Source organism: Moschus berezovskii, chromosome 11, assembly GCF_049115385.1.
Source record: "Moschus berezovskii isolate FMDL1 chromosome 11, NW_MosBer_1.0, whole genome shotgun sequence".
In the NCBI taxonomy this organism is placed as follows: Eukaryota; Metazoa; Chordata; class Mammalia; order Artiodactyla; family Moschidae; genus Moschus; species Moschus berezovskii.
In genome coordinates this window covers 60,849,708-60,871,284 of record NC_142470.1, presented here as the reverse complement: position 1 = coordinate 60,871,284, position 21,577 = coordinate 60,849,708, and the positions used below count along the sequence as shown (strand labels likewise).

Genomic DNA, 21,577 nt, shown 5'->3' with positions numbered 1-21,577 from the left:
CCTGATTTGCATGATTGTAAACTCTGGACCTGGAATATTTGGATTTGGCTTGTAACTCTTCAGAGAGAAGACTGCAGAGTAGGGGGTCCCCAACACCTTCCCGGTACATTAATTCCTACAGAGTTGTCCTTGCAATCACAATGGAGAATCATTGAAGACATTTCACACAGCCAAACACAGGGAGTGGGGTTGCCCCAGGATGCTACTGACCAGGGTTCTTGGCCTCCTTAATCAATAGATATTGATTAGAAGCCAGACAAGAAATTCAGGCAAGTCTTTACTGAGGCCCCTGTTTCAACAGGGGGCAGTGAGAACAAGTAACAAGTTTCCTTGCTCACTTGCTCCCTGAGAAGAGTGGGCTGGTTCCTTACATGGGGTGAAGGTAGGGGTGTGTCCAGAGGTAAGGCCAAGGGGTGACTTAAGTGCTTTGCCCACCCCTGAGGAGGTGCTGTATGCAGGGGGCATGTGCAGTACCCTGTTTTTCTCCTGGCTCTTCAAAAGTGGGATAGCAGACACAGGCTTGATCCCTTTGTTGGCAAGATCCCCTGGAAGAGGGCATGGCAACTCACTCCAGTATTCTTGTCTGGAGAATCCCATGGACAGAGAAGCCTGGCGGGCTACAGTCCATGGGGCTGCAAAATATTTGGTCACAACTTAGTGACTATACAACAATAGTAGTTGATTTACAATATTATGCTCATTTATACTGTACAGCAAAGTGATGAATTATACATTTATGTATTCTTTTTCATAGTTTTTCCATTATGATTTATACCGGGATATTGAATATAGTTCCCTGTGCTATACAATAGGACTTTGTTTATCCATCCTATGTTATCCTTGGCTTCTGCCTTTTGGCTTATCTCCCAGTTCAGCCCTTCTCTGCCCAGATGTGGCTTTCACATTGTGTGAAAGAGAGCATTATAAAAAGAAAACTTGAAGGAGTTCCCTCCTGCCTAAGGACCCCAAACCCAAGGGCATTGTGTGGCATCTGTGCCCAGCTTGTTCTGTGCAAATTCTTTGACCTCCCAGCCAACCTGATGCCAAGGTCCAGCCACGCAGAAGGACTGGCCATGCCCAGAGCAGAACAGCTTCTCCTGTGCCCCTGGCCTTTGCCTTTGCCACTTTCTCTGCTGAAAATGCCCTTCTCTCCTGTTCCCCTTGCCTGGCACTTCATGTACTGTGAACATCCTGGGAGCAAGTGCAATCATGGACCAATTTCTAGTGTACCTTCAATATCCAGTCTAGCACCTGAAGAAAAAAAAGAAAGTGAAAGCATTAGTCGCTTAGTCATGTCTGACCCTTTGCAACTCCATGGACTGTAGCCACCAGGCTCCTCTGTCCATGGGATTTCCCAGGCAAGAATACTGGAGTGGTTGCCATGCCCTCCTCCAGGGGATCTTCCCAAACCAGGGATCGATCCCATGTCTCTTAAGTCTCCCACATCAGCAGGTGGGTTCTACACCACTAGTGTCACCTATAGAAGAAGATGTTACCTTAAATTTTCCTTTTCTCTGCACAAATGAAAAGCTAGGAGTGTCCCCCGTGTTCTCAGAGTTTATTCTGATGACCTGTATACTCAGCCACCCCTCACTGCACTGCTGTGTCAGTCTGTGTCACCTGTCCCCACACCCGTTACCCCCTCTCACAGGGTCTCTTCAGTGACAAGAAGGCAGTCAGAGTCTGAGACAGCTCTGAGTCTCTGGGACCCCGTCCGGGAGAGGGTATGGTCAGTGCTTCGTGAGGACAATGGGACTCCAGTGTGTGGTCTTGGGTAAGGGACCTCACGTTTCTGAAATGTGCTTGCAAAGAGTCGGACACAACTTAGTGGCTAAAAACAATGACAACAGTACTCCTGAACAGATCTACCAGGGAACAGGAGAAGGTAAATCTGCTGAAAGTTACTGCTTTTTACAGATTTTATGAAATCTAGGAGATGGATGAAGTAAACAAGGCAGGGTTCAATAGTAATGTGTGGGGAAATTATCTGACTTCAGCTAACAAATCTTTCACCCCTTTATACAATGGTATTGAAAACTATTAAAAATATTAAACCTAATTAAAAAAATCAAACATCTGAACTGAGTACCTTTATTCGATATTTACTTCTAGATTGAAAATAGATATCTTAGGTAAATGTTAACCTCTGAATCTACACTCATCATTAAGAGTAAACCAAAAATACTATAAAATGAAAGATAAATATATTACTACAAATCTAGTATAGTCTCAAAAAGAAAAGAATATTCATAGACTATTGTGAAGGAAGGAGATGGATCAACATACAGTTTACTTCCAGTGTTGACTCAATAATAGATTTTTATAATAGGTTTATATTTTAGAAAGTACCTGTGTTTTCATAGATTACTAAAAACACTCCAATAAAACACAGTTTCTTAAAAAAGGAAGGTCCCTTGAGGATGCTTTGCATGTCATCACGGAGGAAAAGAGGACAAAGAAGAAGTGGGGGAGGCGTCAGTGGCATCCTGGAGTGCTTTGGAAGGACAGATGAAAGAAGAACCTTTTTCTCTGAAATGAGGGTGCCCCAGCAGTTAATCCTGAATATTCACTGGAAGGACTGATGCAATACTTTGGCCACCTGATGCGAAGAGCCGACTCATTAGAAAAGACCCTGATGTTGGGAAAGATTGAAGGCAGGAGGAGAAGGGGATGACAGAGGACGAGATGTGGATGGCGTTATGGACGCAATGGACATGGGTTTGAGCAGGCTCTGGGAGATGGTGAAGGACAGGGAAGCCTGGCGTGCTGCAGTCCATGGGGTCCCAAAGAGTCAGACACAACTGAGCTACTGAACAGCAACACCTGCCTGAACACCCTGAGGCTGGGGACTTTCCTGCACCTCCCAGGCTGTCTGCCCAACCTGTGTCTCCTCTTTCCTTCCATTTACATCTCTTTCCTATGCTACTGTTGTCAGACTAAATGGGCACCCACACAGTCTATCTCAAGCACTGTGAAATGTGTTGAATGGATGTAACATGATCCTTGGCAATGTGATACTACCCACAGGAATTCCTTTATACCTCGGGAATGAAAGATGGCAGGCAATGAGTGACGAACTAATAACCTCAGATGCCATCAATGACAGGCTGGAGAGATGCTGCATTTGCATATAGGCTTCCAAATTGATTACTCAAACTGAGGACCACGCCTGGTCCCTCCAGAGTATAAGACAACAGTGCTTCAGGAGCCCAAGACTGAGCCACAGACTTTGGGGATCCCTGGCCCAGGTAAGCGGTGCTTTGTTGTTGTTTATTTGCTCAATCATGCCCAAGTCTTTGCGACCCCATGGATTGTAGCCCGCTGGACTCCTCTGTTCATGGGACTTCCCAGGCAAGAATACTGGAGTGGGTTGCAGTTCCTTCTCCAGGGGATCTTCCCACCCCAGGGACTGAACCTGTATCTCCTGCATTGCAGGCGGTTTCTTTACCACTGAGCCTCTAGGAAGCCCACGTGGTCCTTACCTCTGGCTTGAGAAATCACCTGATATAGATGGAGGAGCCCAGCATCAACTGGTGCCTGCCTTGTTATTTCCCTAACAGAAGACTGCCCCTCCATGGATTGCCTGAATTTCTAAATATTCTCTCTGAGACCTGCCCAGACCATCTTGCCGTCAGCCCCCCAAGCAGCTGGAAGCCTTTTAGGAGGGCTACCAATAAGCAGGCATTGCTCCAGGGCCAGGCAATCCCTGAGCTTAGGAAACCTGCAAACTCTCATAATGCCAGCCTCTTCTCTGAAGGCTGAGAAGACTCATTCCAGAGTCTGGAAAGTGCTGGTCTTCAGAAAGATATTTTGGAACCCAATATTTTGAGCGATCTGAGCTGGAGAGATGACTGTCAATGGCTGAATGCACTGCCTCTTTAGGAATCTCTGTGGAAGCCTCCTGCATTTACCTTGATATAGGTGGCAAATTTCATAAACAGCTCACAGGGACATCCCTAGGTCCTCCAGTCTGTGGGCATCCTTCTGGTCACCAGCAGCATCTTCATGTATTTGGATGCCTACATTTTTATCTTTTGTTCTGATGCCTTCCCGTGAATGCCAATTTCTCTGCCTTCTCAAGTGCCATCAGTCCTCTGTGTCCCTTGATTTGTCCCTCAAACTGCAAAGGTAGGTGTGCTTTGTGAATTCAGGGAATGCAAACAGTGAACTACTGAGGATCAAATAGTAGATATCTGTGCCCTTAAAGAGCCATCAGTTCTCTGCACCCCCCAGAACTGCCCAGTGGTCATCCTCTCCTTTGCTCACTGTCTTACTGACAAGCCCTGGAGCTCTTCCTAGTCATTTTTACTTATTATAAAACCACCTAGGCTCTCTTTGTCTTTTTCCTAAGCCTTTCTCCAAGGATTGGGTTTTCACACAAAACTTCCATCTCTGCAACCTTAAAAGTGGTGTCAGCCTTGAGATGTCACCTACCTTCAGATTTTTCATCTGTAAATTGGGAATAAACAATTCTTGCCCCGCTTCCCTCACTGTGTTGCCCTGAACTCATGTTGGGGAATGGACTTCGTGAATCGGGTGAGAGGTGATATGTACCATTGGTACATATCCAAAGGTATTTGGAAGCTTCTCTCTTCCAAGCCTGTTCTGTGAGGGGATTCTGAGTCAGCCCTGCCCCAGGACATCAGGAGTTGAGTTCCTTGGGATCTTTGGAGGTTCTGTTTTCCATGACAAGAGGCCACAAAGAAATGGCCTTTCTTTGCTGACTAGACTCTAGCAGGGGGTTGGCAAAGTTTTTCTATGAAGATTGGGACAGTAAGCTGTAGAGGCTTTCTTTGACTCTCTTTGAATGACTGATCTCTGCTGTTGCAGCCAGAGAACAGCCGTAGACCACACGCAAACACAGACATGATTGTGTTCCAATAAAACTTTATTTAAAACCAGGTGGTAGGACAGATTTGGCCTGTGGGCTGTCTTTCTCCAGTCCCAGGATTAGAAAAATATGCTTCCAACTTTTTATTTTGTATTGGGGTATAGCTTATTAACAAACAATGATGTTGTAGTTTCAGGTGAACAGCGAAGGGACTCAGCCATACACACACATGCATCCATTATCCCCCCAATTCCCCTCCCATCCAGGTTGCTCCATGAGCAGAATTCTCTGTGCTCTATTGGTCCTTGTTGGTTATCCATTTGAAATATAGCAGTGTGTACATGTCTATCCCAAACTCCCTAACTATCCCTTCTCTCCATCCTTTCCCCTCCGCAACCTCAAGTTCATCCTCTAAGTCTGTGAGTCTCCTTCTGCTTTGTAAATAGCTTCATTTGTATTATTTCTCTTTAGATTCCATATATAAGGGATGTCATATGATATTGCTCTTTCTCTGTCTGACTTAACTTCACTCAGTATGACAATCTCTAGATCCATCCGTGTTGCTGCAAATGGCACTGTTTCATTCTTTTTAGTGGCTGGACAATATTTCATTGTATATACACACCGTGTCTTCTTGATCCATTCCTCTGTTGATTTACACTTAGGTTGCTTCCATGTCTTCACTATTGTTCACTTCTTCAGTGAACGTTGGGGTGCATGTATCCTTTTGGATCATGTTTTTATCAGGATATACACCCAGTAGTGGGATTCGGGGTCATGTGGTAGCTCTATTTTTAGTTTTGAAAGGAACCTCCATATGATAGAACAATATACTTTGAATTTTCTGTTTCATTTTGCTAAAATGTTGTCAAGATCATAAAAATGATATGTTTCAAAAATATTGCTTTGGAGGGGCAAACATCAAAGAAGGATGGTCCAGCCCTGGGAGGACTTCCTGGATGCAGCAAATGTTTCCAGGCAGAGGGCAAGGCCTGCCGCCTGATGGACACTTACAGGCATTCAGCAAGGTCTTCTGGGGTCAGAAGATGCCATTACCAGTTTTCTTCCTGTCCACTCAGGTCCTGCCCTTCATCCCAGCCTTCTGTTAAGTCATTTCCTCACACTGAAAATGTCTGTTTCGGAGGAGAACCCAGGTATGAAAATGGACTGTGAAGACTGGGAAAGAGACGAACCTCAGTGCTCCTCAAAAGGTAAAATTCTTATTTAAAAAATCCACACCAGAACCAAAGAGTAACTCCTAAAGAGGGACCTTGTGAGGTGCTGGGCCCAGACCTAGCTTCTCCCTGTTGACCTTGCCTGGTATGTGAGTTTTGAGAACTTCCTTGGAAAATGAATTAGACAAGAGAAATCCTTGAAGATAGAATGAAGCTTTGCCCCATGTGTCCAGGTGCACCAGATGGTAGCTAAATCTTCATCCAAAGAGTTGGGGTGCAAAGTCCTGATTCAACACCTGGATTTTTTTTAAATTATTTATTTTTGGGTCTTCATTACTGTGTGGGCTTTTCTCTAGCTGCAGTGAGCAGGGGTTACTCTGTAGTTGTGGTGCGTGGGCTTCTCATTGCAGTGGCTTCTCTGGTTGCACAGCACGGGCTCTAGGGCTCTTGGGCTTCGGTAGTTGCAGCACTTGGCCTCAGTAGTTGTGGTACATGGACTTAGTTGCTCTGCGACATGGGGGATCGTCCCAGCCTAGTGGTTGAACCCATGTCTCCCATATTGGCAGGCAGGGCCATCAGGGAAGCCCTACCACCTGAATAGTTCTGAATCCTCCAAAGGCATCTTCTTCCTTCCCACCGGCCCAGGCAGAGGAGAAAGCCATGTGGTGGAAGGGGTTCTCGGAGTCTGGGTTGGAAAAGGGACCCTAGCTCAGGGCTTCTGAGTACCTGCTGGAGGAAGGCACTTGGATATCGGTTCCACAGGAACAAGAAGGGGAGGCTTTTGACCCAAATGACTGTCTAATGCACAGACCGTGAACGGAGAGGTCTGTAACACACCAGAAACCAAATCCTGGAGTTTTCAACCCACAGACAGTGTTCAGAGTTGCAAAACTAAGAATCAGGTTGTTGGTCTGGTGGATGTGGACCTGCTAACAGTGGCAACAGAGCAGTTTGGCACCAGCCCTGCTCCTGTGACACGGGTGATGTGGCGGCCACCCTGCCCATTCTGTCCCCAGGACAGTGGGGAGCACACACTTTAAGGCGCAGACACCAGATACCATAGTCTCTGAATGCCAGGGAGCTTCAGACCGTGACCTTGAGACCACACCCTGGCTCTGCCTCTGTCTGTTGCTGCACAAGAGGCGAAGGCATGCCTCCTGTTCCCCACACAGAACTGGAGAGTCTTCTGTCTGAGCCACCTCTCCCCCAGCCTTCCCCTCCTGCTTCTCGGAAGCCTAGACTGTTTAAGCTGGAGCGACAGACGGAAGGATGATGGTCAAAGTGGTGGGAGGCAGAGCTGTCCCAGATGGCAGAGGAGCAGCAAAGTAAAGATGGGGTGACACCTTCACACCAGAGCACAGGGCTTGGTTTTTCCTCTTCTGGAGAAGGAAAGGGCAGCCCACGCCAGTATTCTTGCCTGGAGAATCCCAGGGACGGAGGAGCCTGGTGGGCTGCTGTCTATGGGGTCGAACGGAGTCGGACATGACTGAAGCGACTTAGCAGCAGCAGCAGATTCTGTGTTCTCAATGTGCAAGAGTTGTATGGTTTATGACCAGACACTTCATTCAGGAATTTCTCAAATGATGTTTCATGAAGGAAAATCCTCCAGATGATTCTCAGAGTAACGTGGGCAAGGTATATTGTCTCCACTGGAAGAATATAGTGCATGTGTTTCTAATAAGTAAGGGCTCTAGGAAGTTCTGCATTCAGAAATGATTTCCTTTTTAAAACAATTGTTTATTTTTGGCTGTGCTGGGTCTTTGCTGCTGCGGGCGGGTTTTCTCCACTTGCAGTGAGCAGGGGCTCCTCTTCGCTTCAGTGTGTGGCATTCTCCCTGTGGCGGCTTCTCTCGTTGCAGAGCCCGGGCTCTAGAGCGCGTGCTTGTGGTGCAGGTGCTTAGCTGCTCTGCAGGACACGGAATCTTCCTGGGCCAGGGATCGAATCCATGGACCCTGCCCTGGCAGGCAGATTCTTATCCACAGTACCACACTAGGAGCCCCCCCGAAACTATTTAATCTTCACTGCCACCATTTTGGACCAAGGAAGCTATTTATAATGTCATCACTGTTTCTCTGCCTCAGTGGTTCTCAAAACACATGCAAAAGAAGTACGACAGTCAGTGGCCCCTGATGCTCCTGAAAATGTCAGTTGCCTGTGCTAACCTCTCTGTCTCTGATCCCAGACCCAGGCAGAGATGCCTCGGAGCCAGGCCCCAGCATCACCTCCGTGAGTTCTGCGCAGGCAGGTAAGGCCCCTGGGTAAACTGATGATGAGTGTGGTAAAGGGTAAGGGTGTGTGGGTGGGGGAATGAGGTGCTGGGCTTTCAGGGGAGTGGGAGAATCAGAGACTGGGGGCACCTCAGGTGTTGGGATGGAGCTGAGGCTTTATCTTCGTAGAAGCAGGTCTCAGGAGGGCCGATAACATGTATAGTGTTGATGTATGGCAGAAACCAACACAATATTGTAAAGCAATTATCCTCCAATTAAAAATAAATAAATTTACTAAAAAAAGAAAGATGAGCCCAAGTTGGTTTCTGAGGTGCAGGTAATATGCAGCAGCTGAGGGGCACAAGAGAAGAAATGTTTTGAGCCTGGCAGTCCCTCTGATCATGGCCAGGAGCCTGGAAACCCTTAAGTCCTTCCTCACTGTGTTTATGAAAATCAGAGACGTGGCCAGCAGGGGGCGCCCTGGAACTCACACCCCGAAGGCCATAGTGGCTCCACTAAGCTAAAAGGCTTCTTACAAGCTACCCTGTGAACTTCCCATAACCCCATGAGGAAATGGTTAACATCACCAATTCCACGGGCAGAAACTGAGGAACAGTGGCAGGTTACCTGTGCCAGGTGACACGAATAGTAAGTGACAGATGCTGGAAGGACTGATGGTAAAGCTGAAGCTTTACCACCTCATGCAAAGAGTTGACTCACTGGAAAAGACTCTGATGCTGGGAGGGATGGGGGCGGGAGGAGACGGGGACGACAGAGGATGAGACGGCTGGATGGCATCACCGACTCTGTGGACGTGAGTTTGAGTGAACTCCGCGAGTTGGTGATGGACAGGGAGGCCTGGCGTGCTGTGATTCATGGGGTCGCGGAGAGTCGGACAGGACTGAGCGACTGAACTGAACTGAACTGAAAGGTACTACATGACCTTCCCAGGTGGCACTAGTGGTAAAGAATCTGAGTGCCAATGCAAGAGACACGGACTCGATACCTGGGTCAGAAGATACCCTGGAGGAGGGCGTGGCAACTCCAGTATGCTTGCCTGGGAAATCCTATGGACAGAGGAGCCTGGGGGGCTACAGTCCATGGGGTCGCAAAGAGTCTGACACGGCTGAGTGACTTTCATTTCACTTTTCAGTTTTTTCATAATGTGAGAAACACAGGTTAAGAGGATTCTACCCAAGCTTTGGTGTGAGATGACAGGGGCCCGAGTGAGGGTGTGATAGGAGGGAAACAGAAGGAAAAGAAGATTAGATTTAGGAAATACTAAAAAGGTTAGAAAAAATAAAGCCCAGTATTAATGCTAGGAATGCGACCTATATAGTATGTCTGGGTCTAACCCTGGACCAATTGAATCAGAATCTCAGGGGGCTGGGGCTCGGACATCTGTGATCTTAAAAGATCACCCACCGGGTGATTTCTGCTGTATAGCCAAGACTGAGAATACTGCCTTAGACAGTGACACTCAAAGCGTGGGCCTCAGACCAGCAGCATCAACAGCCCTGAAAGGCCGAGTCTGTAGGTCTGGTTAACATTTGACACATTGAAAGGCTGAGAGTTAATCTAGTTTAATGATTCTGAATCAACATGCATCCAAACCATGAACTCAGAATGTCCAGAGCCCAGAAATGCTGCCTAGGACATTCTAACCTGAGCAGAACTGAGAAGCACGGATCTCATCTGACCCTACACCACTGCGGAGCCTCTTAGGGTCTTGCCTGGGCTAGTCATCTTTTTGATCAAATGTCCGTGATTTGGGGGGCTCTAGGCTGGGCCTAGGCTGGGTCTAGGATGGTGGGTGAATCAGGCAGGGGAGTTGCTCCCAGTGGGCTTACAATGCTGCAGGGAAATTGGGCAAGGACACCAATACTTATGCTTCAGGGATGGGTACAAAGAGCTGTATGGTCCAGAGAGGAAGTGGGCCCAGAGGGACTTAGGAGGGCTTCCTGGAGGAGGTGGCAGGACAGCCAGCAGGAGCCCTCCCCACTCACGGGCAGAAGAAGAAGACCAGAAGGACATTCCAAGCTGAGACCAGTCAGGGGCTTTTTGCTGAGGATGAGAACGAGACTTCAAATTTCATCTCTGGTTATAATTGTCTAGGGTGGATAATTATGGTACACGGTCACCTGGTTTGGTGGCTACTGTGTTATCACCCTGGATATTTCACAGCCACCCATCCCTGATGGTTACCGGCCCACATGTGGGCTCCTGCCCTTCATCCTACAAGGGAGGGCTGGGTCACCTGCCCTGTCTGAGGCCCAGTAGGGAAGACTCCCTGTGTGGCTGCACCTCTAGGCAGGAATGGCTCGAATGTGTCTCTAGAAGCCAGGCCCTGGGAAGTCCCCTGGTATTCTTCTGGCAGGTCTTGACTGTTCAGGGAGGTTCCTCCAAGGCCAGGCACAAACCCTGTAGCTTCTCGTGGGAACCTGACAATGCCAGCTAAATCTTGGATGAAGCTGTGCTCCTGGGGCGCTTCCTACCTCCACATCTCACTCCTGCTCTGCCACTGTCCATGCATCGGCTCAGCAGGGTTTTGTCCCAGCCCAGGCAGTACTGGTGGTGTGATGCCCCCAGTGAGAAGATGCAGGAGATGGTTAAGAAGAGTAATGACTCACTAGTACTGAGTGATTTCGGAAGCAGATACCTGGCTAACTCTTATTCATCTGATTAAGCATTTGAATTCTCTCAAGACCCCGGGTTCAGTTCAGTTCAGTTCAGCCGCTCAGTCGTGTCCGACTCTCTGCGACCCCATGAATCACAGCACGCCAGGCTTCCCTGTCCATCACCAACTCCCGGAGTTCACTCAAACCCATGTCCACAGAGTCGGTGATGCCATCCAGCCATCTCATTCTCCGTCGTCCCCTTTTCCTCCCGCCCCCAACCTTTCCCAGCATCAGAGTCTTTTCCAGTGAGTCAATGCGTCGCATGAGGTGGCCAAAGTATTGCAGTTTCAGCTTTAGCATCAGTCCCTCCAATGAACATCCAGGATTGATCTCCTTTAGAATGGACTGGTTGGATCTCCTTGCAGTATAAGGGACTCTCAAGAGTCTTCTCCAACACCACAGTTCAAAAGCATGGATTCTTCGGTGATCAGCCTTCTTCACAGTCCAACTCTCACATCCATACATGACCACGGGTAGGCGCTGTTATTACCACTTCCCCTCATTTCACATATGAGGAAGTTGAGGTTTAGAGAGATTTAGTAACTTCTAAGTCCTAAAGTATGTCTTCCCTGGTGGCTCAATGGTAAACAATCCACCTGCCAGTGCAGGAGGTATGAGTTCCCTCCCTGGGTCAGGAAGATCCCCTGGTGAAGAAAATGGCAACCCACTCCAGTGTTCTTGCCTGGGAATTCCCTTGGACAGAGGAGCCTGATGGGCTACAGTCCATGGGGTGGCAAAGAGTCAGACACGACTTAACGACTAAACAACAAGTTCTAAAGTAGTAAGTGGCAGATCTTGGATTTGAACCCATATGTCAGAATCAGAGCCCAGGTGCTTATATACATGCTAAATTGCTTGTTTGGAGCAAGGCAGACATCCTGGGGTGGGAGAAATCTTCAGGGAGCTGTGATGGCCAAGTTCACAGGCAGGGTAGGGGGCCAGGACCATTGACGAAGGGCTAGGTGACTCAGATGGTAAAGAGTCTGCCTGCAATGCAGCAGACCTGGGTTTTATCCCAGGGTTGGGAGGATCCCCTGGAGAAGGGAATGACAATCCACTCCAGTATTCTTGCTTGGAGAATTCTATGGACAGAGGAGCCTGGTGGGCTACAGTCCATGGGGTTGCAAAGAGTTGGACACAACTGAGCAGCTAACACACACACACACACACACACACACACACACAGGGACAGAAGACCGAATTTTCTGTGCTCATTGTGAAATGTTACAATCTGGTTAATTTGATCTAGCGCGCGCACACACACACAGACACACACACACACACACACACACATACACACAGACACACACACACACACGACCGAATTTTCTGTGCTCATTGTGAAATGTTACAATCTGGTTAATTTGATCTAGTGCACACACACACACACAGACACACACACACACAGACACACACACACACACACGACCGAATTTTCTGTGCTCATTGTGAAATGTTACAATCTGGTTACTTTGACCTAGGTCCAAGAGTGAAGGCCAGAGGCCCAGAGAAATTCACCATCCATGACGGGGATCACAAAGTTTTGGTCCTGGACTCTGAGACCCTCAGAGCAGTTCCGGATAAGACCTACATACTCCCAGGTGACTCTCAGGAGTGTCGTGTTTTCTGTCCCTACAGTCAGGGGACGACCTTCCTGTGAGGGACTCGGCTCAGGCTGCATCACTCCTGCCGCTCCAGATGGTGGGGCAGAGCAGGGTGAAAGGGTCAAGGAACCACTAGGATGGCTAGAAGTTAGATGACAAGTCTGTAATGATGAATAGACTTGAGGAATGTCTTTCTGGGAGGATTCTCCTTCTGAAAGAAGGACCCAGACTGTGGAAGAAGGGGCAACTTGGCCAGAGTGGATGAGGGGGTCTTTGACCCAGAGCCAAGGGCTTCCCTGGCTTCCCTGGTGGCTCAGATGGTAGAGAATCTGCCTGCAATGCGTGAGACCTGGGTTTGATCCCTGATTCAGGAAGATCCCCTAGAGACAGGATCAGCAACCCACTCCAGTATTCTTGCCTGGAGAATCTCATGGACAGAGGAGCCTAGTGGGCTACAATCCGTGGGGTCGCAAAGAGTCAGACACAACTGAGCCACTAACAGACATGAAGGAAAGGTGTTCACATCTTGCCCCAAACCCCAGCAGACAAGAGGGCCTCTTCCTGATGCCAAGGACCAACCCATTCCTCTATCATTTTCCAGAAACCTTCTTTGTATTAGCCTCCCGTGTGAAGTCAGCTTGTGAGAACAAAGGAAGCCCCATTCTCCTGGCCGTCTCAAAAGGCGAGCTGTGTCTCTGCTGTGACAGGAACAAAGGGCAAAGCCAGCCATCCCTGCAGCTGAAGGTGAGGGTTTCAGCCAGTTTCTTCTGCCCTTGGCCACCCAAGTGGAAAGTCAAAGTCCTCAATGCCTCTCTGTGCTGTGCTATGCTCAATCACTTCAGTCGTATCTGACTCTTTGCAACCCCATGGACTGTAGCCTGCCAGGGTCCTCCATCCACAGGATTCTCCAGGCAAGGATCTGGAGTTGGTTGCTATGCCCTTCTCCAGGGGATCTTTCCAAATCAGGGATTGAACCTGTGTCTCTTGTGTCTTCTGCATGGCAGGCAGATTCTTTACCCAGATGCTCCACGAATTCTAATTTTGGCTAATATAACAGGAGCATCCATCTGCCTGAAAGTATTGAGTGGAAGGATTTGCTTCAAGAGCACACACACTGAGTTTTCTCCATCCCAAAGCCTATATTGTCTAATTCATCTTTCTTGCCTCCTAGAAGAGGAAACTTTCCAACCTGGCTGCCCAGAAGAAATGGAAATGTCTGCCCTTCATCTTTTATCGGAATAAAGTCGGCTCTTGGAATACCTTAGAGTCGGCTGCCCACCCTGGATGGTTCGTCTGCACCTCCGCCAATCCTGGGGAACCAGTTGAAATGACAAAAAGTCGTGGAGGAAGGAAATACACTGAGTTTTCATTTCGGCACATCTGCAAAACCGAAATGAGTCCCAGTGAAGTCAGCGAATAAGAAACAGCCCCATCAGATGCCTTCCTGCCCTTTTTTCTCTAACTGTGTGCCAATGGCAGAAGAACATGGGAACTACTCATTAACCTCTTTTTGTTTCTTAATAGTGTTGTAACCACGCGTTCCGGGAAACAAACTCACTCAGAAGGACAGTGCAGATAGTGGAGTGCAGTTTATTATACCAGGGGGCCCAAGGCAAAGTCTCCTCTTAGCCAAGGACCCCAACCAGTTTTTGGGAAAACCTTATATACCCTAAGTGTATGTGCACAAACCCACCTCCCCAAATTCCCTGACAATCAAAGTTAACCCGTGATTCATATGCCTTAAGCCTAGGTAGTTAACCGTGGACAATTATCAATAGGCCTGTGGTCATACCCCAATAAGCATAATAGAATGTATGATTCTATTCAGTTACACAGATAATTAGGGTATTGTTTTAGTGATGGAGAGCCCTGGGTGCGTGGTTTTCCATTTAGTATGTCGTTTCCATAGATACTGGGCATATAGCTCAAAGTCCACAGTCCAGCCCAAGATGGATTCCTGCTTTCAAGATAGAACCTGTTCTGTTTCCTCCTTGATTCCCCCTCTTGATGCTTTTAACTCATAGTATGAGCATCATTCATAGGGATATATTGCACCCTGGCTCTCTGACTGCCAATTTGGGAGAACGACACCAGTCTTTGGATTACAGAGTTCTTAATACATTGTAAAATGCAGGGTCCACAAAGCAGAACCATCAAGGCAACTATAACAATGTTCTACAAATCACCCTTCACCCAAGATAGTGCCGAGAGGCAGCATTAACCTGTGAGCAGGCAGTGCAGTTCTGAGATTCTATCCTTCATAGGGAAGGATTCTATCCTTCATTAGCTTACAGTTTATCATGGCCCAGGTGGGATGCTTGGTGTGTTTGGCTTACCAGAGTGGGTATTAGCTCCTCCGGTACCAATAATTTACCACTTGGTAATTCCCACCATCCCTTTTCAGTCTTCAGCAGTTCAGTTCAGTTCAGTTGCTCAGTCGTGTCCGACTCTTTGTGACCCCACGAATCACAGCACGCCAGGCCTCCCTGTCCATCACCAACTCCCGGGGTTCACTCAAACTCATGTCTGTTAGGGTCTGGAGTCGCCCTTCCCTCAAAGGAACAGAGGACACTCACGATAATGCAAGACACACAGCGAAGTTTATTTCCAGCTAGCTGGGGTCCAAGTGTCTGCCCGACGCAGCGGGTTTCAACAAGGACCCTGAGCACTCAGAGCCAAGGGGTTATATAGCATTTTCAAATCATGATATTTCTAAATTACCTAACTCACAGGAATTTTTCACACACACACAGCTGTGCATATCTCTATCCTGGTGTCTTAACGAGATAAACTTATCAGACCTGTTTACCTAATTTTCAGTGTCGCAGCTGCCCACATTCTTGGTACTTAAGATTAACTCGTCTCCCAGGTTTTATCTAGTTCTTCTTCCCTCAAGTCACATACTCAGTAAAAATGGTTTTTCCGGCCTCTAAGATGGCCGTTCTTATGCTAACCCATTCTTACAATGTCCATCGAGTCGGTGATGCCATCCAGCCATCTCATTCTCTGTCGTCCCCTTCTCCTCCTGCCCCCAGTCCTTCCCAGCATCAGAGTCTTTTCCAGTGAGTCAACTCGTCGCATGAGGTGGCCAAAGTATTGGAGTTTCAGCTTTAGCATCAGTCCTTCCAATGAACACCCAGGATTCATGGCCCCTTCCAATTTGGCTAGTTGATTTTGGGCTTTAGTGTATTTTGGAGACTCCATTGTTAGCTCAGGTAGCTCCGCCAATACGAAAGCTTTAGTAGGGGCTTCACTTGTCACCCCCAAGCCCTCGGCTGCTTGTTTAGAGGTTTTATCTGCCAGTCTGTTTCCCTCAGCCTGTGGGGTATCCTTCTTTTGATGTCCTCAGCAGTGTATGACTGCAACCCTTTTTGGTTCCCAGACAGCATCTAATAGGGTCAGAATTTCTTCTTTATTTTTAATGTCCTTTCTGTTGGCTGTCAGAAGATCTCTCTCTTTGTATAAAGCCCCATGTACATGTGAAGTAGCAAAAGCATACCTGGAGTCTGTGTAAATGTTTGTCTTCTTACCTTTTGACAGCTGGAGGACCCGAATTAGAGCATATAGTTTCACCCACTGAGCAGACCAGTGTGATGGCAGAGAGCCGGCCTCAACGATGGTTTCTTCCGTGACTACTGCATATCCCAGCAGTCATTGTCCTTGTTTCAACAGGCTGGTGCCATTGGTGTACAGGACCCAATCTGGGTCCGGGATTGGCTGGTCTCGCAAGTCAGGTCTGCTGGCATATTTCTTGCAATCATGTGAGGGCCCACCTTCTCCCACAGGAAGGAGAGTGGCTGGATTCAGGGCCTGACAAGGCTCAATAGTAACATGGGGGTTCTCACATAACAGTCTCTGGTACTGAGTAATCCAGGATGTTGACAGCCATTTATGGGGGTCCCCTCGCAGGAAAGTGTTGACCTCATGTGGGACTTTTATGATCAAATCTTGGCCCAAAGTCAGCTTGATTGCCTCCTGGACCAGTAAGGGAACTGCAGCAACTCCCCGTAAGCATCCAGGCCACCCAGTGGCAACACTGTCCAGCTGATTAGAGATAAGTCACAGGTCTGTCCCATGTCCCCATAGCCTGGGACAACACTCCCACAGCCCCCTTGTCCTTTTCAGTCATGTAAAGAGTGAACGGCTAAGCAAGGTCTGGCAGGCCCAAGGCGGGTGCTGACGTAATTGTACCGGGTTTGAGTTCTATTACCCCTGGGACTTGTTTTGCAAGCCTCGGAGGGTTGTCTTCCTCCCTGACCTCAGGAAGTTGTTGAGTTAACCCTCTCTCTCTCTCAACTGTTTAGCCCGTCCAGTTTCCCTTCTGGGAGATCGTGCAACCTCCATTCATCTTGAGGGGTTACTGAGAAGAAGAGTAAATAAGTGGTTGAGTCCACTCAAAAAGTAGGTCTTTCGTTGGCAGGGGGAGGGAAGGTCACTTGTGCCCCCAATTTAGACAGCAAGTCTCTTCCCAACAAAGGTACTGGGCATTCAGAGATGTATGAAAATTCATGAGCCACCTGGTGTCCCCCCATCTGACATTTTCTGTGTAGGCTTGAAACACAAAGGCTGCATTTATCACCATCTGAGACCCAGCAGCCTCTGGATCTATTGGCATATAAAGCATACAGGCCTCGCACAGTCTTTCGTAGAACTCAGAGGGTGATTCGCTTTCCCTCTGAATCACTTTGGAGGATTTTGCCCTACTTATACGTTTTTGGGCCCCCCACTTGAGACCTTGTAAAATAGCTGCCCAATGTCTCTCCAGGTGGCCCCTCCCTTCCTGTGTGTTACAGTCCCAAGCAGGCCTCTCATCGTGGGTGGCTAGTTCTGCCCACCGCTGCAGGTTTGAAGTGACCTCAGGTGCCATTTCTCGTAACCATTTTCTGGCCTCAGTTAGGATCCTGTGTCTGTCCTCAGTGCTGAAGAGGGAGACTGGAAATTGGATTAAGTCATCCCATGTAGGGCAGTGGGTTCGAAAAATAGTCTCCAGCTGTGTGAATTCTGAGGCACTTTGACATGTTGTAGGAGCGATGTGGACTTTCTTGAGTTTTACACATTCATAAGTGAATGGTCTGTATCTCATGCCTTTGTTGGTTTTCTGTGAGCTGTGGTTTCTGGGAAATGAGCAGCTCTCATTCCTGTAACTCTTGTAACCCAGTCATTCGTGTGCCTCCTTCATGAGGATCCAGTGCGGCTGTGGTGCTGTTATCCCTCTGATAGGAACTCTAACTCGGTGTAAAGCCCCAAAGATCTGTTACTTGTTTTTATTTTATATTGTACTATATTTTATTTACAGTGTTGTGTTTGTTTCAGGTGTATAGCAAAGTGATACAGTCATATATATATGAATTAACAAAAGCAGTTCCCGTCTTTTGATGGGGAGCTCGTGGTTTATAATATAAATGGCATTATTTTGAGAGAGGGATAACTTAGGTATGGCATTGGGTTTTTTTTCTTTTTGCAGCTTGAGGCAGTTGTAAAATAACTTAATGTAGCTTTTTGCAACTGTGTATTCTATAGTATTTTTTTCATTTGGTGAAATTTTAACTGTTAATGTTTATGGTATTGTGCTTTGTACCATTTATTAAATAATTTATATAAAAAAAAGAAAAATAGTCTCCATTAGCTTAATCTGGTAATAATAGGCTATGGAGGGCTGATGGTAGTGGCCATCTTCCCCCTGAACCGAAGCTGCTGTAACTCTCTGAGAGGCATTTGTAGCGGGGCCCTTTCCTCTGGCTCCTTAGCAGAACGCAGCCTCTGTTTGATTCTGGTGTCTCCTTTCCCCTTCCTGTCAGTACTCACTGGAGAGGCGGGTATAGCCTGGGCAGTTTAGCTGTAGCCAGATCCTGAAAGTGTGGGCCAGAGGCTTCTGCCACCAGGATCAGAACCTGCTGAGGTGGCGGCTCTGTGACCTCCAGGAGAGCTGGTGGAGGAGCAGCGACTGCTGCAGGAACTTCACCTGGTCCTGGATCAGGCATTAAGGTGGCCTCTGGTCCTGGTGGAGCATTGGGCGGCAGGCACGTCATTATCCAGTATGAGGGAAGGGCGGGTCATCCTTGTCCAAATCCTGTCAGATCCCAGAGGGAGAAGGGGGATCGGCGTCTCTTCACCTGCCAGTCAGCACAGCCAAACCAGAACACCATGTGGTCCAAGACTATTTCTCCCTTAAAGTCCGTTCTGCCTTGGTGGGCTTGATCAGGTGTGGATGAAAACACAGATGGGTTAAATATCCCACGTCCCAGGCCGTCTTCAGAAAAGCAAATTCATACTCACTATGTATCCCCCTCCTTCTAGCCTGATAATCCTGAGGGGGTCAAGAATTTCATACCAGACAGGACACCTCCTGGGGGAGGGTAGAAAAGGAGCACACAAGGACCAAGTTTCTTCTAAAAATCCCCTGGAGATTGCTTGGTAATAATTTTCCCCGAGACGGCGTGGACCCCCTCATATATAACTTTCACAAATTTCCTTCCTAAGCCCTAACACATTCGTTGACCTGTGTACCAAGCAATCGCTGCCACCTGCCTATTCCAGGCTCCTGTGGGTCTGTGCCCCTTCTAGTCCCTCCTGGGTTGGGGGGATCAGGCCCCCTCTTCCACCCTGCCGGGTGGGCTCCTCCTCACCTGAGTGCTCAGTTCCCCTGCTGCCGTCCACTACCTGCTAACGTTGAAAGGTCCAGGCATTGAGAAGCAGAATCCTTCCAGAAGGGCGAGGCGCCTTCCCCACTCTTGGAGATTCAAGACATAAGGCCTCAGAGTAGTCCCAAATGGGACTTGTCTCCTCAAAGTGAGGAGTTTCCCAGCCCATGCACCGAATGTTGTAGCCACGCGTTCCGGGAAACAAACTCACTCAGAAGGACAATGCAGATAGTGGAGTGCCATTTATTACACCGGTGGGCCCAAGGCAGAGTCTCCTCTTAGCCAATGACCCCGACCAGTTTTTGGGAATACCTATATACCCTAAGTGCACGTGCACAAACCCACCTCCCCAGATTCCCTGACAAAGTTAACCCAGTGATTCATAAGCCTCAAGCCTAGGTGGTCAAGAGTGGACAATTATCAATAGGCCTGTGGTCATACCCCAATAAGCATAATAGAATGTATGATTCTATTCAGTTACACAGATAATTAGGGTATTCTTTTAGCAACAGAGAGCCCTGGGGCTCTTCCAGGGGCCTGGTTTTCCGGTTGGTATGTCGTTTCCATAGATACTGGGCATATAGCTCAAAGTCCACAGTCCAGCCCAAGATGGAGTCCTGCTTTCAAGATAGAACCTGTTCTGTTTCCTCCTTCAATATCACTATGGGAATTTGTATCTTTAGGTAGAAGGATACAGATAGAGAAGGAAGGGTTGCTTCATTGTAGAGTTCTCAGATTAAATAAAGTTCTCTCTGTGTACTGCTTACCCTGAACCATCAGACATTTATCAGTGGTGTCATATCACATCGTCTGGCCAGGCAGAGTCTGAACTTGCCCTAGGAAGGAGCAGCTGGCCTAATCCCATGCTCCAGAATCAGCCATTCCTACTGGGAGCTGATGGGTTTCCCAGCTGGCCAATGTGGGTTTGATCCCTGGGTTGTGAAAATCCCCTGGAGTAGGAAATGACTATCCACTCCAATATTCTTGCCTGAGAAGTCCAGGGAAGTCCCAGAGGAGCCTGGCAGGCTACAGTTCAAGGGGTCGCAAGAGTCAGACATGACTTAATGGCTAAACAACAGCAACAGTGACAAGTGGGATCTGATAGGCCATGGGGGTGGTGGTGTTGAAGTCCGTGGAAGTTGTTTAGTCTGTATCTAGGGCACAGTATGATGGGGAGAAAAGCACCAGCAAGTCACCATCCAGCCAAGTGATAAGTGGAAAAGGGTGGAGTGGGTCTCAGACGAGGAGTAGGGTGACCTAAAATGTGGAAGAGACAGACACAAGGAATCTGGGTCAAGTGACAGCCAGGAGACCAGTTGAGCAACCAGTTGGTGTCTGGGAGTGAGGTACAGATTTCCAGGTAGGAAGGCCAGGGGACTCCAAACGGAGGAAATAGGCTGCAAGTGTCAGACATTTTTTTCGGTCTCTCTTTAGTGGCAGGAGGAAACAAACTAGTGTTACATTTTTTCCCCCTTCTCTATACAAATTTAAAGAGGTTTCTCTTAAAATTCTGTGTTGCCCCAATGACAGCTGGTTCCACCTGAACTTAACTTTTCTCAAACCTTGAGCTAATCAATGCATTTTTTTAAATGGAAATGATTGTCTTAAGCTATGTTAATATGTTGTGTATTTACCCCAGACTCTGTCTTCAAGTTGGTTGGTTCACCTAAAGGCTCAGAACTGACTTGACAAGTGTTATATATTGTTCTCCTAATCTATGTTAATGAAATTATATATTTGTATGGAAATCTGCCTTTCTTCAAGATTCAAGTCAATTGTTTTATGGCCAGAGATGACTCACCTGGTGCCAAGATTATCTCAAAACACATCTTGTAGGTGAGGGTCCTGGTGCCATTCTCTGAATTTTGAGACATTTCCTTTCTTGAATTAGCAGACTGCTAGAAACTATATAACATACAGCTAAAGACTATCAGGGGGGTACTATTTCTGCCCCCTTCTGATGTCTATGTCAGAAGCTTTCTCTATATCTTTTATATTTTAATAAAACTTTATTACACAAAAGCTCTGAGGCCACATTGAGGCTCTTATTACACAAAAGCTTCTCCTCCAGAGGCCAAGAATCCTGTCATATTTTGTGGTTCAGCAACAACCTTTCAGGAGGCCTGACAAAAAAGGCAAAGTCCCATCAATAAGATGGGCTCAGATTCCAGTAAAGAGAAGGTTGGTTGACCAGAAGGTCTTGACCTGGAAACCGAGTCGGGGTGGTGCAAGAGGGAGGGAGACTTGGAAATTAGTTGTCTGCTAGGTATGGCTCTTCAGTTACAAGCAAAAATAATTGAGGCAGGCTTTCTTAAGGAGAAAGTAAGTTAAAACAAACAGGAGCTTACTCGGATATGGAGCACACTCGTTTCTCATTGCTGCTTTAACAGATTCCCATAAACACAGTGGTTTAGAACAATATTTCATTGTATATATGTACC

At 47.6% G+C, this 21,577-nt stretch overlaps 1 protein-coding gene across 1 annotated transcript; it reads left to right on the top strand.

Moving 5' to 3' along the window:
- The first annotated feature begins 2,686 nt into the window (after positions 1 to 2,686).
- LOC129539912 (interleukin-37-like) lies at positions 2,687 to 13,998 on the top strand. Its single transcript, XM_088841378.1, has 6 exons — positions 2,687 to 3,248; positions 5,911 to 6,042; positions 8,189 to 8,251; positions 12,373 to 12,492; positions 13,097 to 13,239; positions 13,667 to 13,998. The coding sequence occupies exons 2-6, from the start codon at positions 5,961 to 5,963 to the stop codon at positions 13,913 to 13,915; spliced, it is 657 nt and encodes a 218-aa protein (XP_088697504.1). The 5' UTR covers positions 2,687 to 3,248; positions 5,911 to 5,960; the 3' UTR covers positions 13,916 to 13,998.
- Positions 13,999 to 21,577: the final 7,579 nt, after the last annotated feature.